This window comes from Vipera berus, assembly GCF_964194415.1.
Source record: "Vipera berus genome assembly, chromosome: 12".
NCBI classification, from domain to species: Eukaryota; Metazoa; Chordata; class Lepidosauria; order Squamata; family Viperidae; genus Vipera; species Vipera berus.
This window is the reverse complement of record NC_138215.1, coordinates 18,839,757-18,862,954: the sequence shown is the minus strand read 5'-3', so window position 1 is coordinate 18,862,954 and position 23,198 is coordinate 18,839,757. Positions and strand designations below refer to the sequence as shown.

Here is a 23,198-nt window from a genome sequence, read left to right as displayed (position 1 = left end):
ATCAGTAGTTGGACTGTACTAAATACAAATAAGCAGGCCTGGCCAGCTGACAGGAGATTAATTTCCATACATTAAGACCATGCAAGTAGCCAGATCTTGAACAACCTGAAATAAGTTCTTAAATAATCTTAAATAATCAACTTGAAAGCCAAATGTCTCTGCACTTAAGCTCCATAAGTCCTGGTGTGCTTAAACAGGTTGGGATCGTGCGTTGTGTTGGTTTGATTAGGGCCTGTTGTTTAATTCGGGAGTGTCCAACCTTGGCAACTCTTTAAGACTTGTGAACTTCAACACAGCTGGCTGGGGAATTCTGGCAGCTGAAGTCCACGAATCTTAAAGTTGCCAAGGTTGGACACCCCTGAACTAAGCCAAGGAAGCTGGGTTTATACATCGTGCTAAACCATGATCGGATATGTTTGGTTGGATTGGGGTTAAGCCTCTGCTTGCAGTGATAACAAAGCTCTCAAGCCCATAGTTTTGCACGGAACTCCAGGATCCGTGGTTTGCTCGATTGAAATCAGGGTTTCTCTAAAGGCGGCCCCTTTAAATCATGTGGACTTCACCTCTCATGCACGGGGAATTCTGGGAGTTGCCCATGCCTCTCGAAGTGGCCAGCTTTGAAAAACACCAGTATACTCCAAGCACGTGCCCCATTCTGGGAGGTGGAATCCTCAGGTCTTAAAAGTTGCCACGTTTGAGAAACACAGAGGTGATCCATGTACCTTTACAAATCACGCTTAGTCGCTTAGTCTCAGGGGTGAACCTGAACAATTGAGATTTACGTTTTTTAAAAGTAAAGTTTGTTTAGCGCACGGGTGTGCTTTTCGAATCTCCTTTGCAGGGCACAGCGTCAGATTGCAAAATCACAGCAGCCTCAGGGGAGAAGAGCTTCTATAAAAGCCCCACCAAGACACGGCAGCCACGGAAAGTGGACCTCCGCGCAAGATACTGGGCATTCCTTTTTGACAATCTAAGGCGTGCGGTGGACGAAATCTACGTCACTTGCGAATCGGATCAAAGTGTGGTAGAATGCAAAGTAAGGCTCTCTTGATTGGTCCGCAGGGGGGTGGGGGGGAATGGATGCTTGATCATCGTGGTTTGTCTTTGGATGCTCTCAGGACACCGTTTTGCTTTTTAAAAAGTGTTTATTGAACTATTTTACAATGATGCAACGATGCCTTCCTTCAGTTCTTTGGCACGAGTTCGGTTAAAAGTAAGAAACCTGAAAGGAAAGAGAAATGGTAATTACAGCTGTGCTGTTACTCAACCGGCAGATTTACAGGGTACTTGTTTAGCGACCACAATAGGGACTGGCAACTTGGCCACTAAGCAAAGCAGTTACTAAGTGAAAATGCAGTTGTGCTTATGACCTTACTTCAGCTTTGCTTTACCGACTTAACAAAAGTCACGACACGAGAATTGGTTGCAGAATGACTTTTCCCATCATCATCATAACTGAACAGTTGTTCTGTGAGTCAGTCACTAAATGGGCACTGTCTGTCCTGTCCTTTAAGCTTTCATTATCTGGGTTTACGTAAAATATAGTGTGCTGTGGTGGCTTAATCATAATACACTTACCGGTAGTAAGCCAAACCTCAGAAGCTGCAATGTGGTTTATCTGATGCTAGTTTAGTATGCTGTGTCTTCTTAGCCACAGATTAAATCCATTACTGCTAAGCTTGTAAGCCGCCCTGAGTCTTCGGAGAAGGGCGGGATATAAATGGAATTAAAATAAATAAATAAATAAATTTAATGTGCCACTGGGCTAGTCCTGCACAGACGGACTCATTCTCTCCTTTGGAAATTAAAGAGGGTTTTTTTTCTTTTTAATGAAAATTATGCCTTCTTCCTTGATTATTATTAATTACTTTTGAGTTGTGCTATTTCACTCTGACCATATTTTTGTATAGGATTAGCTACACGGGGTTCATCATGTTTAAAACATAGACATAATATCAACATCAGCCAAGTTCTACTAAAACCAGTAACCTGAAAAGACCAGTGTTAAAAGTGCCAGGCAAAATAACGTAATACTCTATAAAAATGCATTAATTCTCCACTGGGGAGGTTGCCTACTTGGGTCACGAAACATCTGCAAGGCAAACAACCCAGCTTAGAGACCTCACCTTTCAACCCTGAGCTACGAATATCGTCTTCTGTTCTCAACTCTGCGCACGTTCTTTTTCTGCGTCCGTGTGAGACGAACAGAGACTTGGGTCTCCTGGATGCACAAACTGATTGGGCAATCCAGGGGCTTCCCTCCTTCAATATTCCATTTTTCCTGTAGGGGGCACTGTTGAGTTTCTGCTGGGCTTCCTGCTCAGTGTCCTAATTCCCGCGTTGTTCCTTGCCTGCAGAGACTGTTCTCCTCCTTAACCGGTGGCGAGCCAGGGAGTTTGATTGATGGCCTGGTGTAAACAACGTCTGGGTGGGTCTTAGTCATAAGTTAGTTCTCCTCATCTAACTTCTGATGGAAAACAGACACACGTCGTCGTCGCCCATGGTAGCTGTGCTGCGTTTTCCTCCCAGCTCAGCGGGAAGCTGCTTTTGCTTCCCAGGAACAATAGGTTGATTCTCTCAGGTGGCATTCTCTCAGTTAAGTGGAAGGTTACCGATGGCTAAATAAAGGCTGGGGAAAGTCAGGAGGACGGGTGGTCCTCGCCTTACGGCCGCAGCGGAGCCCAAAATGTACGTTGCTAAGTGAGAAATTTGCTAAGCGAGTTCTTACGACTTTTCTTGCCGCAGTGGTTAAATTAGTAACCTGGTTGCTAAGTGGATCTGGCTTTCCCCGTTGACTTTGCTTGGCAGAAGGTTGCAAAAGGGGATCACGTGACCCCGGTACACTGCGACCGTCATAAATGTGAGTCAGTTGTCAAGAATCTGAATGTCAATCCCGTGACCCTGGGGATGCTGCAGCGGTCACAAGTGTGAAAAATGGTCATAAGTCACTTTTTCCGGTGCCGTTGTAACTTTGAACGCTCACTAAACGAACGGTTGTAAGTCGAGAACTAGTTGTAGTCAAAATTTAGAGACTGATGGTAGTTTTCCTCTTTTAACTGAGGTTTTTTTTTCCCCCTTCTCCCAGTTCTGGAAGCCGTTAGCTAAACGTCTCTGCACAAAACAGGGTTTTCATTCGCTCATGAATATTTAGTTTTCGACTGCCACAAAAGACTGCCAAGTCAGCAGCAAGATTAGTGTACAAATGAAAATCCTAAGTGAATTTGGAAAACAAACAGTGTCTTGTGGCTTTCGAGCCGGCTGTCGTTTTAATACAATTTAATTCACATTAAAAAAGAAAGAAAAGAAACTCTGGCCAGGGTTTTCTCACTCAAGAAATTTCCCCAATGATTTTTTGTTTAAAAAAAAGAAGACTGGGTCTGATTGCCTTGCTGGGTAATTAGATTACGATTTTCTAAATATTTATGGCTGAACGAATTAGTACGTTATTTGTATGACATCTTTGCAGATCCAAGACCTCATCCAAAAATTGCATTGATTCCACTCATGTTATGCTGGGAAGGAAATATTATGCGGCCAAGACTTCTTTAAAACATTGAAACATGAAAACAGACCCTTGTTTCTGAAAAGAGTTGGAAAGGGGAGAGCGGCAGGATTGTCCAACCGTTACTTTGTTTACCAAAGTTAGGTTTTTAAAAAACCGTGTGGAATTCCTACAGCGCAAAGATGCATTTTGGAAACCTTCGTCCTACCGGGATACACGGTTTTGGTGAGAATCTGTAACAGCTCCTGCGCAATCGTACCAATTACTTTTAACCGTCGTTTTCAATAAAAAAAATACTCTGCAGCTTTTAAAAGCGGTTGGTTAGTCAACCCGTGTCTGGAGGGAAAATACAATTAGACATACGTGCCGATCTTTACAACCGTTGTGTGGCTTTTAAATAATTTTCTTCCAGTGCAGACAGCAATCTTGTCCAAAATGATCTCCTGGTGATTGGCCTAAAGTCACCCAGCTGGCTTTCATGCCTAAGGTAGGACTAGAACTCACCGTCTCCTGGTGATTGGCCCAAAGTCACCCAGCTGGCTTTCATGCCTAAGGTAGGACTAGAACTCACCGTCTCCTGGTGATTGGCTCAAAGTCAGCTTTCACATCTAAGTCAGGACTAGAACTCACCGTCTCCTGGTTTCTAGTCCAGAACCTTAATCACTACACCAGACTGCCTCGGTGTAAGATGCGGTGGGGAAACTGTAGCCTTCCAGATGTTGCTGGAACCTCAGCCAATAATGACGGATGCTGGGACTTACAGTCCAGAAGGGACCGAAGGACCGCTCAAATTCAACGCCGCCTTCTCACCACCGTTGCAATTTAGCAAAGCAGCTGATTATTTTTCAATTCCTCTGGCCTCCGCCGAGACCCCCGTTTGATTAAACGGGCATAATAAGATTGCCGAAAAAAGCTTTCTGACGACAGGCATCGTTTCTAGTTTTTTCCTAGCACCTCAGCCCTCGCTCTCTCTCTCCCTCTCGGAGAATTGCGATAGGGAGGTACTTGACCTTGGAGACTCCTGGAGTCCTGTCTCAAGGGTGGGGACAATAGGAGCAAAGCAAGCTGCCCTCTAAAGGTTTGTGTGTGAGAGAGTGAGAGAGAGTGAGAGAGAGAGAGAAAGAAAGAGAAAGAGAGAGAGAGAAACCCTTCCCAAGTGGTCCAGCATTTCCCCTGCTTCAGCAGCAGAGGTGACATCTGCCACGTCGGTGGGTGAAGAGGAGACCCATATCGACGGTCAGGGCTCCAGAGCCCCGTGTGTGAGGATTGTGTGTCATCTCCACAAAAGGGATGGCGCCAACCGTCCGGCGGGGTGCGCCGCTCACGAGCCTGAATTACAAACCAATCGAATCCGTCGCAGCCAATTGGCAAAGTAATTGGTAATTTTAGCTGGACATCCATACGCCGTTATCAGGATGCTGGCAACGAGGGTTTTTCAGAGGCACTTTTGTTTCGACAAAATGGGCCTCGTCGCTTCGGGGAGGAAGACGGGCCTCCTTGCGTCGGTGCGGGTGGGTGGGGGGGGGGAAGAGGCAGCTCCAGCCCCTCGTCTGAGTTGTCACGTAGGACTTGTGTTACGGCTGCCCGCTCTTTTCTGCGCTGACGCGTCGGGATAAGCCTTTTTTGCTGAAATAAGTTTCTTTCAGCCATTAAGTGTAATTTGGGGCGCGCTTGTCAGTCCTGGTTAGATAATTGCATCTTGCTCGGATGAGCTCGGCAGCTAAGAAGCTGCACATTGTTAGGCAGGGATTTTTTTAAAAAAAAAAACTTTCTTTTTGCAGTTCCTTGCTCAGTTACATTTCGTTAGTTATACACCTGGGGCGATGAGCAACTTCTTTTGGGGTGCCTGGCCTTATTAAAATCTGCCCCCAAAGAGGCCTGCCCTTCTGAGGCCACCTCATTTAGACACACACACACACCCTCCTTTGATGGCCAAACATAGCTTCCAAGGACCGCACCTGCAGAGGGTGTCCCGCACACCATCAAGCAAACAATATTAGCCCAGAGGTGAGGAAGCTAAGAGGAAACCCAATAGAACTCCTTCTGTCCTTGAAAGAGGCTGCGGGTTTATTCTCTGTATTGCTTGAGGACAAGAACTAGTGGTGGAAACTCGAGAGAGAGAGAGAGAGATCTAAATTCAAAATAAAGGAATTTTCTGACCAAGACAATCCTTAAGCGGTGGAACAGCCCAACCTTTGAAATTGTGACGGCTCCATCATTCTCAATACTCCATTTTTTCTAGCAGCTGACAGAATGTGCTTGACTTGAACAAGTTGTGCAATCAAGAACTGGATAAGAGTTGTGCCACGTTGCACAGAGGGAGTTATCCCTGCCGCCCTTGCCTCTAGGGCGATTGATTTATTCGTGTTGTTGTTTCCCCCCCCCCTGGGTTATTCCTTCCTTGATTTATTTTGTGGCTGGTTAAAGTGCTAAGCTCCTCTTTTGATAAAGTTTCTTCTTCTTTCTAGGAGGTGTTGATGATGTTAGACAACTATGTGCGGGATTTCAAAGCCTTGATAGACTGGATTCAGTTGCAGGAGAAGTTGGAGAAGGCCGATGCTCAAAGCAGGTAATTGGGAAAGATATCTCTCTTTCTCTCTCTCCCTCCCTCCCTCTCTCTCTCTCTCTCTCTCTCTCTCTCTTTCTTTCTTTCTTTCCTTCCCTATCTCCCTCCCTCCCTCTCCTTCCTTCCTCCCTCCCTCCCTCCCTCTCTCTTTCTTTCTTTCTTTCTTTCTTTCTTTCTTTCCTCCCTCTCTCCTTCCCTTTCCTGCCTTCCTTCCTTCTCTCCCTCCCTCCCTCCTTTCCTTCCTTTCCTCCCTCCCTCCTTCCCTTTCCTCCCTCCCTCCCTTCCTTCCTTCCCTATCTCCCTCTCCTTCCTTCCTTCCTTCCTTCCTTCCTTCCTTCCTTCCTTCCTTCCTTCCTTCCTTCCTTTCTTTTTTCCTCCCTCCTTTCCTTCCTTCCTCCCTCCCTCCCTTCCTTTCTTTCCTCCCTCTCTCCTTCCCTTTCCTTCCTTCTCTCTCTTTCTTTCTTTCTCTCTCTCTCTCTCTCTCTCTTTCTTTCTTTCTTTCTTTCTTTCTTTCTTTCTTTCTTTTTTTCTTTCTTTCTTTCTTTCATCAAGTTCAAATATTTAGTGCTCCCTGGGTGTGGAAAGAAGAAAACAGCGGGCAATGTCATCAGAGAAGTAAAAAGAGCAAGACAGCCGTGGGCTAACGGAGGATCCTCCAGGCTGTTGCTTTCAGCGGAAAGAACGCGACTTCTTTGCTGAGTTATTCTCCATCGTTTTCAGGCCAACTTCGCTAGCGTGGGAAGTCAAGAAGATGTCCCCGGGGCGTCATGTTATTCCCAGCACATCGACCGACAGAATCGGCGTGACATCCAATGCCCGAAGAAGTCTCAGTTTTGGGTATGCAAATGAAACAGCTTTTACTATTTCAGGGGTGAGACGGATGGGCTACAACCAGCCAAACGGAAGCAATCCCTGGGTTAGAACATGGTAAAATCGTTTTAACGGTTGGGGGATCCTGAGTTGTTTTTTTTCCTTAGAGGACCTCCTGCGGCAGTGACCTCGAACCGTCTGAGTCCTTCTGGGGTCAGCTGGGCAGACAAAGTCAAAGCCAGCCACCCAGGAACAGCTCCCCGTTCGGAGGAGGCGGCAGCCAAGGGCCAGGGCCCCCCTGCAGCGCAGAAGCCGTCCCGCAGAACTGGCAAGTTTGGTTTTTCCCCCTGTCCGGTTCGGTCAGCATTGTTTTGGTACCCCCCATCCTTTCAAAGCAAGGCCGGCAATTAAATAGAGGCTGCATTTTAGACATCCTATCTAAAAGAGAAAACCTTGTGGTCATAGAAAGCACGAGGAAGGGGAGGGGGGAAATAAATAAATCTTTGCTTTTTTAAAACATCACCATCTAGGATCCCTAGTTTAAAAACAGCTCGGGAAGGTTTGAATGCCAGACTGTGGGAAGCTTAGCAGTAGCCCCACTAGAGGCGTGTGTAGCTAATGTCTTTGAGACAAAGCCGATAGGTAGACCGGGTGTGTAGCAACTAAAGGGAGCAGAACTACGTTAAAAGCGATAATGGATAGCTTGTTTTCCGAATATAGGTGAGCCCCTAATCCTGTCGTCGTTTCTTCTGCTCAAGATATGCCTCTCCTCGGAAGCACCTTGTATCGGAAGACTGGGGAGGTTTTTGCAGGGGTCAGCAATGCATCCCCCCTCCCTGTCGGAAATCAGCTGTGTGAATGCCTTGTGCCTCCTTCCCTGTCCAAGCCGTTTGCTTGAGCGATTCTATCCCAAGGGGGGGAGGGGCCCCTTCCCACTTCTTTCCCCACACCCTCCCTGGCTTCTTGTTTTTTTTTTAATCGGTGGGTCTGGCGTCTTTCCAAACTCATGGCCTTCCAGCGATGGAGCCTTTTAATGGAGGGTTCCAGCCTCCTGGAAAGGTTGGGTGCCGTTTCCTCTGTGTTTTTCAAATGGATAATTCCTTTTTTTTTTTTTTTTTTTGAGATGGCCGGCACGGTAATCGCAGAGCGGAAGTATATGGAGCGTTGGGGGGGAGGTTGATGTCACATGACGGTGGTTAGTAAATTGCTTAGCACATAAAGAGTCACCTAAATCCGTTTGCTCATTATTATGAAAGCTTGAGAAAGCTCTTTTTTATTTTGATACCCTCCCTCCCTCTCCTTTCCTCCCTCCCTCCCTCCCTCCCTCCCTCTCCTTTCCTCCCTCCCTCTCCTTCCTTCCTCCCTCCCTCCCTCTCCCTCCCTCTCCTTTCCTCCCTCCCTTCCTCTCCTTCCTTCCTTCCTCCCTCACTCTCCCTCCCTCCGTCTCCTTTCCTCCCTCCCTCCCTCCCTCCCTCTCCTTTCCTCCCTCCCTCTCCTTCCTTCCTCCCTCCCTCCCTCCCTCTCCCTCCCTCTCCTTTCCTCCCTCCCTTCCTCTCCTTCCTTCCTTCCTTCCTCCCTCACTCTCCCTCCCTCCCTCTCCTTCCTTCCTCCCTCCCTCTCCCTCCCTCTCCTTTCCTCCCTCCCTTCCTCTCCTTCCTTCCTTCCTTCCTCCCTCCCTCCCTCTCCCTCCCTCTCCTTTCCTCCCTCCCTTCCTCTCCTTCCTTCCTTCCTCCCTCACTCTCCCTCCCTCCGTCTCCTTTCCTCCCTCCCTCCCTCCCTCCCTCTCCTTTCCTCCCTCCCTCTCCTTCCTTCCTCCCTCCCTCCCTCCCTCTCCCTCCCTCTCCTTTCCTCCCTCCCTTCCTCTCCTTCCTTCCTTCCTTCCTCCCTCACTCTCCCTCCCTCCCTCTCCTTCCTCCCTCCCTCCCTCTCCCTCCCTCTCCTTTCCTCCCTCCCTTCCTCTCCTTCCTTCCTTCCTCCCTCACTCTCCCTCCCTCCGTCTCCTTTCCTCCCTCCCTCCCTCCCTCCCTCTCCTTTCCTCCCTCCCTCTCCTTCCTTCCTCCCTCCCTCCCTCCCTCTCCCTCCCTCTCCTTTCCTCCCTCCCTTCCTCTCCTTCCTTCCTTCCTTCCTCCCTCACTCTCCCTCCCTCCCTCTCCTTCCTTCCTCCCTCCCTCTCCCTCCCTCTCCTTTCCTCCCTCCCTTCCTCTCCTTCCTTCCTTCCTTCCTCCCTCACTCTCCCTCCCTCCCTCTCCTTCCTCCCTCCCTCCCTCTCCCTCCCTCTCCTTTCCTCCCTCCCTTCCTCTCCTTCCTTCCTTCCTCCCTCACTCTCCCTCCCTCCGTCTCCTTTCCTCCCTCCCTCCCTCCCTCCCTCTCCTTTCCTCCCTCCCTCTCCTTCCTTCCTCCCTCCCTCCCTCCCTCTCCCTCCCTCTCCTTTCCTCCCTCCCTTCCTCTCCTTCCTTCCTTCCTTCCTCCCTCACTCTCCCTCCCTCCCTCTCCTTCCTTCCTCCCTCCCTCTCCCTCCCTCTCCTTTCCTCCCTCCCTTCCTCTCCTTCCTTCCTTCCTTCCTCCCTCACTCTCCCTCCCTCCCTCTCCTTCCTCCCTCCCTCCCTCTCCCTCCCTCTCCTTTCCTCCCTCCCTTCCTCTCCTTCCTTCCTTCCTCCCTCACTCTCCCTCCCTCCGTCTCCTTTCCTCCCTCCCTCCCTCCCTCCCTCTCCTTTCCTCCCTCCCTCTCCTTCCTTCCTCCCTCCCTCCCTCCCTCTCCCTCCCTCTCCTTTCCTCCCTCCCTTCCTCTCCTTCCTTCCTTCCTTCCTTCCTCCCTCACTCTCCCTCCCTCCCTCTCCTTCCTTCCTCCCTCCCTCTCCCTCCCTCTCCTTTCCTCCCTCCCTTCCTCTCCTTCCTTCCTTCCTTCCTCCCTCACTCTCCCTCCCTCCCTCTCCTTCCTCCCTCCCTCCCTCTCCCTCCCTCTCCTTTCCTCCCTCCCTTCCTCTCCTTCCTTCCTTCCTCCCTCACTCTCCCTCCCTCCGTCTCCTTTCCTCCCTCCCTCCCTCCCTCCCTCTCCTTTCCTCCCTCCCTCTCCTTCCTTCCTCCCTCCCTCCCTCCCTCTCCCTCCCTCTCCTTTCCTCCCTCCCTTCCTCTCCTTCCTTCCTTCCTTCCTCCCTCACTCTCCCTCCCTCCCTCTCCTTCCTTCCTCCCTCCCTCTCCCTCCCTCTCCTTTCCTCCCTCCCTTCCTCTCCTTCCTTCCTTCCTTCCTCCCTCACTCTCCCTCCCTCCCTCTCCTTCCTCCCTCCCTCCCTCTCCCTCCCTCTCCTTTCCTCCCTCCCTTCCTCTCCTTCCTTCCTTCCTCCCTCACTCTCCCTCCCTCCGTCTCCTTTCCTCCCTCCCTCCCTCCCTCCCTCTCCTTTCCTCCCTCCCTCTCCTTCCTTCCTCCCTCCCTCCCTCCCTCTCCCTCCCTCTCCTTTCCTCCCTCCCTTCCTCTCCTTCCTTCCTTCCTTCCTCCCTCACTCTCCCTCCCTCCCTCTCCTTCCTTCCTCCCTCCCTCTCCCTCCCTCTCCTTTCCTCCCTCCCTCTCCTTTCCTCCCTCCCTCTCCTTTCCTCCCTCCCTTCCTCTCCTTCCTTCCTTCCTCCCTCACTCTCCCTCCCTCCCTCTCCTTTCCTCCCTCCCTCTCCTTTCCTCTCTCCCTCTCCTTCCTTCCTTCCTTCCTTCCTCCCTCCCTCTCCGTCCTTCCTCCCTCCTTCCCTCTCTCCTTCCCTCCTTCCCTTTCCCTCCCTTCTTTTACTTCTTTCCTTCCTCCTTCCCTTCCCTCCCTCCCTTCCTTTACTTCCTTCTGTCCCCTCCCTCCCTCCCTCCCTGAATGGATGGAGGCTGTTTCAGTGAGAAGGGAAGAAGCCCCCCCCATCCACCCGCAGGAGAATGAAGGCCTTTTAAATAGAGGGTTTAGTTGAAGGAACTCCCAGCTCAGCAGGTCTCCTGTGACTTGGTCCTGCCCTGTCACTAATAGGGCTACCGGGCAGTTCTTCCAGATGGACTCCTTTGAAAGGCAGAACATCTAAATGGCTTTTAGGCAGGGTGGGGGCTCAGCCCAACAGATGGTTTGTCACTTCCATGTAACACAAGAGGAAGCAGAGGGCGGGGAGGTGCTTAGAGAATTGTCAAAATAATCCCGTGAAATATTCATGGACGCCTTTTTTCTGTGCCCACTGACTGCCCAACTTTGTTTTCACTCCCTTGCCTAACAACAGTGAAGACAAAATGTGTCAAAAGGTTTTCTTCCCCAAACGCCATTTCCCCCTGCTAAGTTTCCCTTCTGATTCCTTGGCTGGCTTTTCAATGCAGAGCGGAGGGATGCCGAAGGCTGGGAGACGGTCCAGCGTGGGAGGCCGGTTCGGTCCAAATCTTCCGCTTCAGTACCCAAAGCCACGTCGTCTGCGGAATTATCCCAGGTGAAGGATGACAGTGACAAAGAAAACGTCATTCTTCGCCCGCTGGCCAACAAACAAAAGGGTTCCTTGACCGAGGGCGGCACGCCGAAAAATGCAGATCCCCTCTTGAAAGACCCTTGCCCTCAGAGTGAGCATCCCCTCGCCGAGAGGACTCAGGTGAGAGCGGCTGATGGGCCGCGAGAAGGAGCGAAAAAAGAAAAGGGAGATTTGGAGGGAGAAAAATAAATAAATCAAAGGATGGAATCGCCTCGAGCCATTTAAACAAGACCTTGGATCCTCTGAGTATCTCGCTGCCTTATCTGCCCCTCTGTCACACCTTAGTTCACAGGCCGGGTGTTTGAAGACCTCAAGGTCTGCGAGAAGATGGCTGGGCCTTTGCAACCCTCTCTCGAACTGCCGCTTGTGCGCATAGATGTCGAACGCAGCGCCGAGAGTCCACAGGGGGACGGCCACGTAACCTCCATCGCTCCGAAAAGCGAAGAAGCAGAAAATGTCAAGAGTGAAAGCGAAATGGATCCTGCGGATATTTCAAATGTAAACCTCTTCATCTACACCAATCTCTCTCTCTCTCTCTCTCTCTCTCTCTCTCTCATCTCTGTCTCTATCTGTATCAAGAGAGAGAGAGAAAGAGAATCACAAAACAAAAACGCCCGTCTGCTTGCAGTAAATTCCTTTCTTCCTCTTCCTCTTTTTCCTTCCTTCCTTCCCTCCCTCCCTCCTTCCCTCCCTCATCTTCCTTCCTTCCCTTCCTTCCTCCTTCCTTCCTTCCTCTTTCTCATCTTCCTTCCCTCCCTCCCTCCCTCCCTCCCTCCCTCCTTCCTTCCTTCCCTCCCTCCCTCCTTCCTTCCTCTTTCTCATCTTCCTTCATTCCCTCTTTCCTTCCTTCTTTCCTTGCTCTTTCTCACCTTCCTTCCTTCCTTCCTTCCTTCCTTCCATGGGTGGAGGTTATCCAATTTCACTTGAATTATTTGTCTAATTCCTCTTCTCAGTGTTCTGTAACATAATCGATGGTCCCCTTCCTTTAGCCCACACTAATTCCCTTTACTTATCAGTGATAAATGACGTTCCTTATTCTAAGTCTTCTCAGCGTTCTGAGCTCTTGAGTCAGGCAGCAGGCAGGCAGTCTTCGATTTATGGCCGCCGTTCAGAATGCTCCTGAATTTCAAGGCATTGTTAAGTGACTTGAACCCGATTGTATGACTTTTTAACTTTTGAAAACCTTTAACAACTCTTGCCCATGGTTGTTAAGTGAATCGCTGCAGTCAAGCAGTGGTCCTTAAACGAATCCAGCTGCCCTCACTGACATTGCATGTCAGAAGCCGGCTGGGAAAGGAGGATCACGAGACGCAACGGTCGTAAGCGTAAGCCCCTTTTCTCGGCGCCGTTGTAATTTTAAACGGTCACCAAACAAGTGGTTATAAGTCGAGGACCACCTTTATCTTTCACTGAGTCGCCAAACGTAAAATTCAGGCGGTAACAGTGATGCCTACCTGGGCAGGTGTTTGTCCGATGCCCCAGCCTGCTTTTCTGATCCCCGTTTCCCTTTTACAGTCCATGGCCGAGGTGCTCGCCAAGAAAGAGGAGATGGCGGATCGCTTGGAGAAAGCCAACGAGGAGGCCATTGCGAGCGCGATCGCCGAGGAGGAGCAGCTGACAAGGGAGATCGAGGCGGAGGAGAACACCGACATCAACCTGGAAACGGACAACGACAGCGACTTCTCTGTGAGTTTTCAGCTAGATGGGGGGGGGAAACTGACATTGATGGAACGGCTCTTTTTTCCAGCCCAGGTCTGGGCTTTTATATACTTCTTGACATTGAAGAATAGCCGGGCCCTCGCTCTGTAATCTCCGAGCCAGGAAAAATATACAAAAGTATTCTGAATTGTGAGGTTTCCTTTCCCCCCCCCACCCCCCCGAACTGTGTAGAAATTTAACTGCTTGTTTCCCAGTTAGAGAATTCTTGAGATTTGAAGGGAACCAGGAACTTTTGGGAGAAGAACAAGGAGCCTCAGAAACCGGAGATTGAGGACAAACCCTGGTTTGTTGTCAGAGAAAGAGCAGCAGCAGACGGCCCTTTTGCCCAAATCCCTGCCTTTTAAAAGTAGGGCGTAATTGTGATTAATAAACAAGCCAGAACACAGGTTAAGATCCTCGCTAACAGGTAACCCTCAAACTTAGGACCATTTAACGACAGCTCGAAGTTACAACAGCCTCAGACAAAGTGACTTAATGACCTGCAAATCACACTTAAAACCCTCCCACCAGGTCAAGTGATTGCAATTCACGCATTTGGCAACTAGCCAGCATTCACGGCTGGCCGCTGCATCCCGCAGTCACGGGATTGCAATCTGCCACCTTCTTTTTGCCAATTTCCCGCAAAAAAAAGTCACCTCTTGGGGGAAACTGGGTTCACTTAACAGTTGTGCCATTCGCTTCGCACCAAGGCGACATTAAAACGGTCATAAACCGAGTCTGACTTGACTTAGGACAGAAATCCCAGTCCCGATCGCGGTCATACGTCGAGGACCCCCAGTCACAGCTGTTGTTCCGATGCGCAGAAAGTGGGAAGGAGCAAGATGAAGGGGAATTCCTTCTCCAGGGGGTCCTCAACGTACGGCCACAATTCAGTCCCAAATTTCTGCTGCTAAGCGAGACATTTGTGAAGTGAGTTTTGCCCCCATTTTACGACCTTTTTCATCTACTAAGTGAATCATTGCAGTTGTTAAGTTAGTAGCACGGTCATTAAGTGAATCTGGCTTCCCCTTGGCTTTGTGAGGTCGCAAAAGGGGATCATATGAGCCCAGGACCGTCATAAACCTGAATCAGTTGCCAAGCGTCTGAATTTTGATCACATGACCACAGGAGGCGGGGGGTGATGCTGCAACGGTCATAAGAATGAAAAACAGTCGTAAGTCCCTTTTTTCAGTGCTGTCGTAACTCCGAATGGTCACTAAATGAACGTTTGTAAGTCGAGGACCACCTGTGCCTTGTTAGAGAGCCTCTGAGCTTCTCTTTTTTGCATTCTGGATTTTCAGGCCAGCCTGGCCACCATATCGGTCTGCGGCATCTCCATGGATTGGAACGACGTCCTGGCGGATTACGAAGGTACAGCCTCTTTCCTCGACCCGAGCTAAGACCGTTCCCTTTAAGAGGGCCCATTTCCAGTTAATTGGGGGGCCCTGTTCTCATCGCCGCCACCGCCGGGCAACGATGGCCAGCTATCCGGCCCCTCGGTCAGCTTCGGCTTCCCAAACCGATCCTCTGGTTTTTTTCACAGCTCGTGAATCGTGGCGCCAAAATAATTCCTGGGGCGACATCGTGGAAGAAGAACCAGCCCGCCCACCGGGCCACGGAATCCACATGCACGAGAAACTCTCTTCTCCGTCCCGCAAGAGGTCTTTACTTTTTCAACTTTTGGATTCCGTTATTCGGGGAAAACCGTGAAATCGGAACCCGCACGAGCAATAATACCGATCGTTCAAAGATGGGGAACTTTGTGCCAACTCAGGTGCATTCAGAATTTCTCACTAGGAAATCCCAAGCCTGCATTTAGATCAGAAAGCCTTCCCCAAACAAACATCCCAGAAGAAGACAGTGGGAGAGCACTTCTGTATCACTGCCTACAAAAGACCATGGGCTACACCTCTACCCAGCAGGGATGTGTTGTCTCAGGAGTTGGCAGCCCCTGACCGTCCTTGATGGAGATTGAAGCTGATTAGGGATTGTCCTGGTTAGTACCAGGATGGGAAACCATAAGGAAATCCTTAATTATAGCTTGGACTGAGAAGGTGAAATAGAATCCCAGCATAAGGAAGCGGAAAGCCCCTTTGGTATTGTTGTCAAGAAGAACCACACGGATGCCCCTAGGATGTCCCTAGGAGTTGTGCTTGACTTGAAGAAGACCTTTAGAAGTTGTAAGACCTTCAGATATTTTGGACTGCATATGGATTGAGCTGCTGAGACTTGGAATCCAAAATGTCTGGAGGAAACTCCAGTCTTCTCGTGTAAGAGAAGACTGAACAATCTTAGCAGTGATTATTAGTATCACAATCATGTACAACTACACAGGTACACTATATCGTGCCCTGTAAATGAAGATTGAACTGGGGATCTTCTAAATGAGACGTTGATGCCTGTGAAACTCTCCAAGCTCTAGCTCTGTTTTTAAACCTTCTCTAATGTTTATTACAGCGTTCTGTAGGTTTCAGCGGCTTCTGCGTTGTTCTTACACTGCTCAGTTTTCCGTGTCTTTTCTTTCCCAAGGACAATTGCAGAATCGAAGAAGAAGCACGAAGAGAAGCAGAAGAAGGCTCAGCAGCTGAGAGAGAAGCTCCGCGAGGAGAAAACTCTAAAGCTTCAGAAATTAATGGAAAGGGTAAATTTTGCCAGGGCTCCTTTTTTTTAATGTCCCAATCCTGAAACCGGGACCCAAAGTTGTGATCATAATACCGTGTCGTATTACGATCGCTACGACCACAATCCGTATTAATGGCACCCTGAAAGAAACCACAACGGTTGGGGGCTTGTTTGACTCTTGGTTCTCCTCTGCAGGAAAAAGATGTGAAAAAATGGAAAGAAGAATTGTTGGATCAGAGACGAAGGATGATGGAGGAAAAATTGCTCCACGCAGAGTTTAAACGTGAAGTGCAGTTGCAAGCGATTGTCAAAAAAGCCCAAGAGGAAGAAGCTAAGGTAAGATCAGACTCTTGTTGCATTTTATGGATATGATTCTAATTACAAGTTAGTCCAGAACCCGGCAAGAGAAATCATAATATATCTTTGGTCCAAATTTGTGTACCCCTGATCTACTAAAATTGTATTAGGTGTCTTCCTTTCAGTCCAGTCACTTGGGTACATTTGCTATTTCAGAATTGCAATAACACAGTGATCCTCAGTCTGAAGGCCTGTTTGTCTTTTTTGAAGCCATTTGTCTTCAAAGTTACTTCAAAACAGTGAGATAGCAACATCAAGGTCCTCCTCCTGAAGCTTTCAGGAAGACTTTGAAGGCCGAGTGTGGTTTTCAGCTGGTGGATGTTGACGCCTGACTTTCCACCTGTGAACTGTTTCCACCAGTCCTGCACATTATTTTCAAGTGAAATAAACTTGATATAAGCCACTTAGATTTGATGGAAAAGTTGTTAGAGAGATGAACTTTTGCTCCAAGATGCTGTTTGCTTGATTTGGCATCTTAACTCAGAACTCCCTTTTTTTTTTAAATGTGCTGTCCTACCTCAGTTTGATAACATGTAGGCAGAGCCATCCTATAAATTTGATTTTCGTTACGGTGATGTGGAGAGTTGATTTGTAGGCAGGATTTTTGTACTTGGATGAGGGCCGTTTTTCATTTTCACAGTGGATGGAGAATTTCAAGGGTCTCTGCGCGTGTACACACCGGATGCTATTTTTGAAGAGTCATGTTTTTAATGCTTTGCGAGCCCTTAAGACAGCACAGTTGGCTAAGTCCATTAGCTGCTGGCTGCTTCTGCCCTTCCCTGAGCGCTGCTCTCATGTGTTTTACCTGCGGGCCCTGGTTTCCTTAATCCCCGGGTGACCCATGGCAATCAGATTAACAACCCGACTTGTCATAATTCCCACTTTAGCAGATGTGCTAAAGCATTGCATCGGTTCAGCAGGGCGAGATCCGCAGCCCTTTGCACCCCGAGATCACGGCTAATTGGGTCAGAGCTACTGGTGGGGAGGAGGAGGGGGGGGTGGCAAAGAGAAAGAAGGCTGGGACTTTTCGCAGCTGTTCCTCTTTTCCTGCCCCCTCCCACCGCCACCCGCTCAGTGAGCTGCAAAAATTCACCCTGCAAATGTGTTCCACTCTAGGCAAACAAAGCGGAAAGTTGGGCTCGTCTGGGGATGTTTGACACGGCTGTAAATGGTGAGAGGAGAAGTACTAAAATCATAGCGTCAAAAGAGGCCGTTTAGCCTCTGCATCTAGTATTCAACTCAGGACAGAAGTATCTCATGCCTTTCTTTGGGTTAGGGGGCAAGAGCCGAGTAAGAAAGATAAACGGGGAATGGAATATGGTACAACTGAAGAGGCCTTTTAAAGAGGGAGAGAGAGTAGACTATTGCTTAGGGAAGCCCTGTGCATTGGGATGGTTTTTCTCCGTCCCGGGCTAGTGAATTCATTCTCAAGAGGGGAGGATCCTCAGAAATCCAGTTAGGGGACATTTTGCACAAAAAGGAAGCACGTTGCACAAATCGCTTTGATGTGATGATGTCATGGAGGACTTGAACACACTTCCCTGCTTGGAGACCCACCAGGGGGGGTCTGTCCTGGGGCTCCAGATCCAGAGATCTTTCCATGCGTTCCCATATCAATTTTCTCTGATGTGACCTAGTTGGGTAATGAAATGTCTGCAAGAAAACAGCCAAGCTCAGAGAGCATCAAGAACGCCACAAATCTTTCCTTCACTTAGGACAGCGTTTCCCAACCTTGGCAACTTTAAGGTGGGTGGACTTCAACTCCCAAAATTCCCCAGCCGGTCATGCTTAAGTTAACCAAATTAGTCCATTTCTCATAATCGATGGATGCATAAATGTCTAAAGCGTTTGCCTTTTTATTTTGCTCCAGTCCGATTTTTCATCGGGGTTCCCATTCCATCTTTGGCAGGTGAATGAAATTGCATTCATAAACACTTTGGAAGCCCAGAATAAGCGCCACGATGTTTTGTCCAAGCTGAAAGAATACGAGCAAAGACTGAATGAATTGCAGGAAGAGCGCCAACGAAGGCAGGAAGAGAAGCAAGCCCGCGACGAAGCTGTCCAGGTACCACTTCAGGTCACAAAGGCTAGAAGCCAGTAACAAAGAAGAGAGGAGTGTTTAATGGTTTCATTTCTTTGCCTTACTGGTGTCCTTCTTTGGAACACTGTTGGGGTAGGCTGTCTCCCCCTCCCGTCTCTTCCTTTTCCTTCACTTCCTTGTTCTTCCCTGACTCTAAAATGCTACTGAGCTCTGAATCATACAGAAATAGCAGGGGGGAAAAAGATTTGCTCTTGGAAGTGTCCATGCCCAAGAATGAGTTAGCCTGCATGGAACTAACTCAGCATGATGATATTATCTATCTGTCTATCTGTCTACCTACTATCTACCTACCTATCGTCCGTCCGTCCGTCCATCCATTGCCTATCTATATCCATCCATTTTCTAGCTATCCATCCAACCACCCATCCATCCAGTCTATCTATATCCATCCATTTTCTAGCTATCTCCATCCATCCATCCATCCATCCCAAACCTTCTGTCCTTTCTATCGTTGTGCAGACCCTTTAGGATTTCTACATTTAACAAGCGAATTGTTTGCTCTCCAGGAGCGGAAGAGAGCTTTGGAAGCGGAGCGTCAGGCACGGGTGGAGGAGCTGCTAACGAAGAGGAAAGAACAAGAAGCTCGGATTGAGCAGCAGAGGCAGGAGAAGGAGAAGGCCCGGGAAGATGCCGCTCGGGAACGGGCCAGGTAGCCCTTGGGAACCACTTCTAGTTTTTGTTTGATTTTATCCCAAGAATTTCGGTCAGTGTTTTTCAACCTCGCCAACTTTTAAGATGCGTGGACTTCAATTTCCGGAGGCTGAGGAATTCTGGGAATCGAAGCCCACCCGTCTTAAACTTGCCACGAATGAGAAAGGTTTGCAAATTCGTTTAACGAGTTTCACCCTAGAACATAGAGGCCACCCATGTGGAGTATGTTGGATCTACTGTATGAATGGAGGGATTTTGCTACTTCTTGAAAAGGCCCGGATCCATTCGCGTGCCTTAATTTGCCAACGTCTCTGCTCTTTGCACAGAGACCGGGAAGAGAGATTAGCTGCTCTCACTGCAGCCCAGCAGGAAGCCATGGAGGAGCTCCAGAAGAAGATCCAGTTGAAGGTATGGACTAGAAATACATCTCCAGAAAGGCCTAGACCAGCAGTTCTCAAGCTGTGGTCCGCGGACTCCTCGGGAGGGTGCAGTGTCATCACGAGGGGTCTGCAAGGGCTTGAAGAAAAGCCATGACGTAAACCTTGAGTTGTCTTGGGACTCCGTGGCCACAGAAGGCAGCTAAAGGGGCTCCGTGGTGAGGTAAAGGTTGAGAACCAGCGGCCTAGGGATCTTAACCTTTCTCTTTCGATCGCACACAGCACGACGAGAGCATCCGGAGGCACATGGAGCAGATAGAACAGAGGAAAGAAAAAGCGGCCGAATTAAGCAGCGGGAGACACGCCAACACAGACTATGCGCCCAAACTCACACCCTACGAGCGCAAGAAGCAGTGTTCACTCTGTAATGTTTTGGTAGGACTCTTACTATCCTCTCGAGACAAGGGTGTGTCTCTGCCATTCGAGGCCGCCTTAGCTGTGCCCGGAGATTGCCTTCGAGATGAGGATCCCTCAGAGGGAAGAGTAGCTCGGCCCTGCCGTTTCTTCCTCGCAGAGATCCTCTGAGACGAGGCGTTTTTGCAGAGGAGAAGAAACTTCTCACTGCTTTTGCCTGAGCCAGATGTTGGGGCATCCCTTCCCAGTTTGCACCGCCCAGGTGTGTCAGCTCTTGAGCTTTGCTAATTGGGCTGGGTTGACTCGATATCCAGGGAGATTCTCGCATCAACCATGGCTTTCCCAAATGCGCTTTCCAAAGGGCAAGTGGACTTTCTCGGGGTTTTTTTTTTCTTTTGAAAACATCTCACTTCTCATCCAAGAAGCTTCCTCAGTTCTGAAGGGTGCACATTGGGAAGGGATTGCTTCAACATCTGGCCTGGAGGAAAGACAGTAAAGAATCATCTCCTCTTTGACAGCCTGGTCCATTGATCTGGTCCCCTGTAGCAGCTGAACTAGCCAGGATATGTTGGTGGGTTTTGCCAGGTTTGGGCACAAATGAACTGAGCAAATATTGCACCCTTTCCAGATTTCCTCGGAAGTCTATCTCTTTAGCCACATTAAGGGGAAAAAGCATCAACACGCCGTGAGGGAGAACAGCAGCATCCAAGGCCGAGAACTTTCCGATGAAGAAGTGGTAAGTCTTTTCTCCTCCCCACCTCCCCCCCGCCCCCCCCAATGTTGTTATCCGACAGGAAATGGCTGTTAGGTTGGCACAGCCTTTATCCAATTGCTGAAGAATCAGGGATTCGTAATCCAGCACAGTGTAGAAGGCAGCAGATTAGATTTGAATTAGATTAATTTGGATTTGAATTGGATTCATTTGAATCCTCCAATTAAGGTATGTTGTTGTATTAAGTCCCAAGCTCTGACCCAGTGTTTCTCAACCTGGACAACTTTAAGATGTGTGGACTTCAACTCCCAGAATTCTCCAGGCAGCAATTCTCCCAGATGTCTGGGAGTTGAAGTCCACACATCTTGAAAGTTGTCCAGGTTGAGAAACACTGGGTCAGAGCTTGGGATTTAACACAACAACATACCTTAATTGGAGGATTTGGAGATAGGTGGCTGGCTATAAGTCTAGATGGCCAGCCAGAAGATTAGAGGCATTTGCGGGAGAAAACTCCATTGAGGCCACCTTGTCCTACTCAGAGCAAGAAGATGGAGAGATACCAGTTGCTGGCTGCAGTGGGACTTAAACTGGTCGGGAAAACTGGAGCTGACTTTTGTGAGCTTTTTGGAAGTGTGGCTTTTTAGAGGATGCTACACTCGGCTTTTCTGATGTTTCTTTGGGATTGGTGTGGCGGATTGTATCAACGTCCTGGTGCTTCATTCATCAATGGGTGTTTTGGTCAATGGGGTCTTTTGACGCCATCCATTAACGCTTAGGTATTCCTAAGGAAGTCCTGAAAGAAACTTTCAGTCATGGACCAACTCTTCTTTTCCAGCCCTGCGTTCAAGATCCCTCTTCTTTGCAGGACATATTTAGCAGAAACATGTCTTTCTTGAACTCTCCTAAGAGCTCAGAGCTTTTCTGAACGTGCCTCATTTTGCTTGGAACCTGGAAGTACTCCATTGTTTGTTAATTTGGTTTAATCACTTACGTCAGCCAAAGTATTATGATGAATTTTAATATAATTTGCTCTTTCTTGCTATGTACAGCTCTGGGCAAAATTTATATCCCTCTAGAACAGCCACATTTATGCTTTGTGTACTTAAGAGTACAATTTCAAAATACAGGAATAAATAATGTGGTTGAGTCAGCTTAGTTTTACTTCTCTCTGTTTCCCATTTTATTTTTAATCAATGAAGGCACCTCTAGGTGAGTGCACTATTCCTACTTAAAGTTATTGCTTTTCACCTCTGATGCCTTCATATTAAATGACCCTTCTTCTCTGATGTATAAGATTTTTATTTATACTACCTCTGACCTAATGAAATTTCACCTTTAGCCCCCTGCACTTGACACTTCAGATAACATACACTTGATCTTTGACACATTTTTGTTTTAAGCCCAGAATGGGTAAGAGCTACTTGCCGCACAACTGAAATAACTCCTTCGGAAAGGTCAATTCCACACAGGGCTTCCATACTGATTATTCGGAAAATCCTATTGACAAAAGATCACAGTGTAGAATCCAAATCCGTGGGGGTGGGGGATGGTTATTATTTAAGGTTTAATCTTCAGTTCGACTCACAAGTCTGGGACTGGTAAAAACCTAACAGTTCAAGTCCTAACCAAGGACCTCAGAGCTGTTAAGGTAACGTCTGACTATACAGGCATTTCCGAGGAGTAACGTGGTTTTCTCCGCAAGGAATATTCAGGTCTAATAAGTTCAAAATTTCCATGCCTCTATTATTATTATTGTTATTGTTATTATCGCACAGTTAGCCAGATGTTCAGACTGGATTTGGCATTTTTGTCTACCTATCAAGTCCTTACCTATTATTATTATTATTATTATTATTATTATTATTATTATTATTATTATTATTATTATTATTATTATTATTATTATTATTATTCCTTCCTCCACTATTATTATCATCATCACCATCTTCAATTCAATTCAGAGTCTGGGACTGGTAAAAACCTAACAGTTCAAGTCCTAACCAAGGACCTCAGAGCTGTTAAGGTAACGTCTGAGTATATAGGCAGTTCCGAGGAGTAACGTGGTTTTCCCCGCAAGGAATATTCAGGTCTGATAAGTTCAAAATTCCCACGTTTCTAGGCAGCCCTTTGGGTGTTGCGGCAAGGGCTCCTGTATTTCTTCCTCCACAATTGCTCAACTTCAATTTGCAAATCAGGCTATTTTGTTATTTTTTTTTCTAGCTATCATTATTATTATTTCTGGAAGGTCAAATTCTGATCGTTTCCTAGATTACAACGAACACATAGAATTGGAGGCAGTCCTTCACTTACAGCTGCTCGCTTCGCTTGGTGACCGTCGAAAGTTAAAATGGCGCTGCAAAAAGGGACTTACGACCGTTTTTCACTCTTAGCATGCCCGCAGTGACGTGATCAAAGTTCAGAGCCTTGGCAACTGCTTCACGACGGTCGCAGCGTCTTGGAGTCACGCGGTCCCCTTTTGCGACCTTCTGTCAAGCAAAGTCAGTGGGGAAGCCAGATTCGCTTAACAACCAGGCTACTGAGTGATTCACTGAACAGCTGGGGCAAGAAAGGTCATAAAGTGGGGCACAACTCACTTCCCAAATTCCTCAGCTACCTACATTTTGGGCTCCATTGTGGTCGTATGTTGAGGACCGCCTGTAATCCCGCCTTCTTCTTTTTTGGCTGGTTGGGAAGAGAAAAAAAATAGTCAGGGATCGGGTTCCACCCAAGATTAATGCAAAGTGACAGCTTTAGGAACTGGAGAAGCGCTTGGCTGATGGGTACCGAGCATCGCTGGCCGTAAGCCAGTGGCAGCTTCCTGGATGATGGAGGGGCTGTCCACTTAAAGCCAGCACGGCAGACGGCCTTACAACTGTTAGCAGAATGGGGATTGGGGATGGGAGATTTTTCTGGAG

At 48.4% G+C, this 23,198-nt stretch overlaps 1 protein-coding gene across 2 annotated transcripts in view; it reads left to right on the top strand.

Annotated features, from left to right (window-relative positions):
* The window catches only part of SCAPER (S-phase cyclin A associated protein in the ER), a 79,739-nt gene that overhangs the window by 9,069 nt on the left and 47,472 nt on the right, over window positions 1-23,198 (top strand). For both annotated transcript variants that reach the window (XM_081337629.1, XM_081337630.1), the window contains 16 exons: window positions 842-1,036; window positions 5,971-6,071; window positions 6,789-6,905; window positions 7,046-7,206; window positions 11,209-11,471; window positions 11,637-11,849; window positions 12,867-13,037; window positions 14,351-14,420; window positions 14,593-14,710; window positions 15,579-15,690; window positions 15,867-16,007; window positions 17,938-18,093; window positions 18,636-18,778; window positions 19,107-19,188; window positions 19,440-19,592; window positions 20,200-20,307. In XM_081337629.1, the coding sequence (XP_081193755.1) occupies window positions 842-1,036; window positions 5,971-6,071; window positions 6,789-6,905; window positions 7,046-7,206; window positions 11,209-11,471; window positions 11,637-11,849; window positions 12,867-13,037; window positions 14,351-14,420; window positions 14,593-14,710; window positions 15,579-15,690; window positions 15,867-16,007; window positions 17,938-18,093; window positions 18,636-18,778; window positions 19,107-19,188; window positions 19,440-19,592; window positions 20,200-20,307 (2,304 nt within the window). The remainder of the gene's footprint in view (window positions 1-841; window positions 1,037-5,970; window positions 6,072-6,788; window positions 6,906-7,045; window positions 7,207-11,208; window positions 11,472-11,636; window positions 11,850-12,866; window positions 13,038-14,350; window positions 14,421-14,592; window positions 14,711-15,578; window positions 15,691-15,866; window positions 16,008-17,937; window positions 18,094-18,635; window positions 18,779-19,106; window positions 19,189-19,439; window positions 19,593-20,199; window positions 20,308-23,198) is intronic.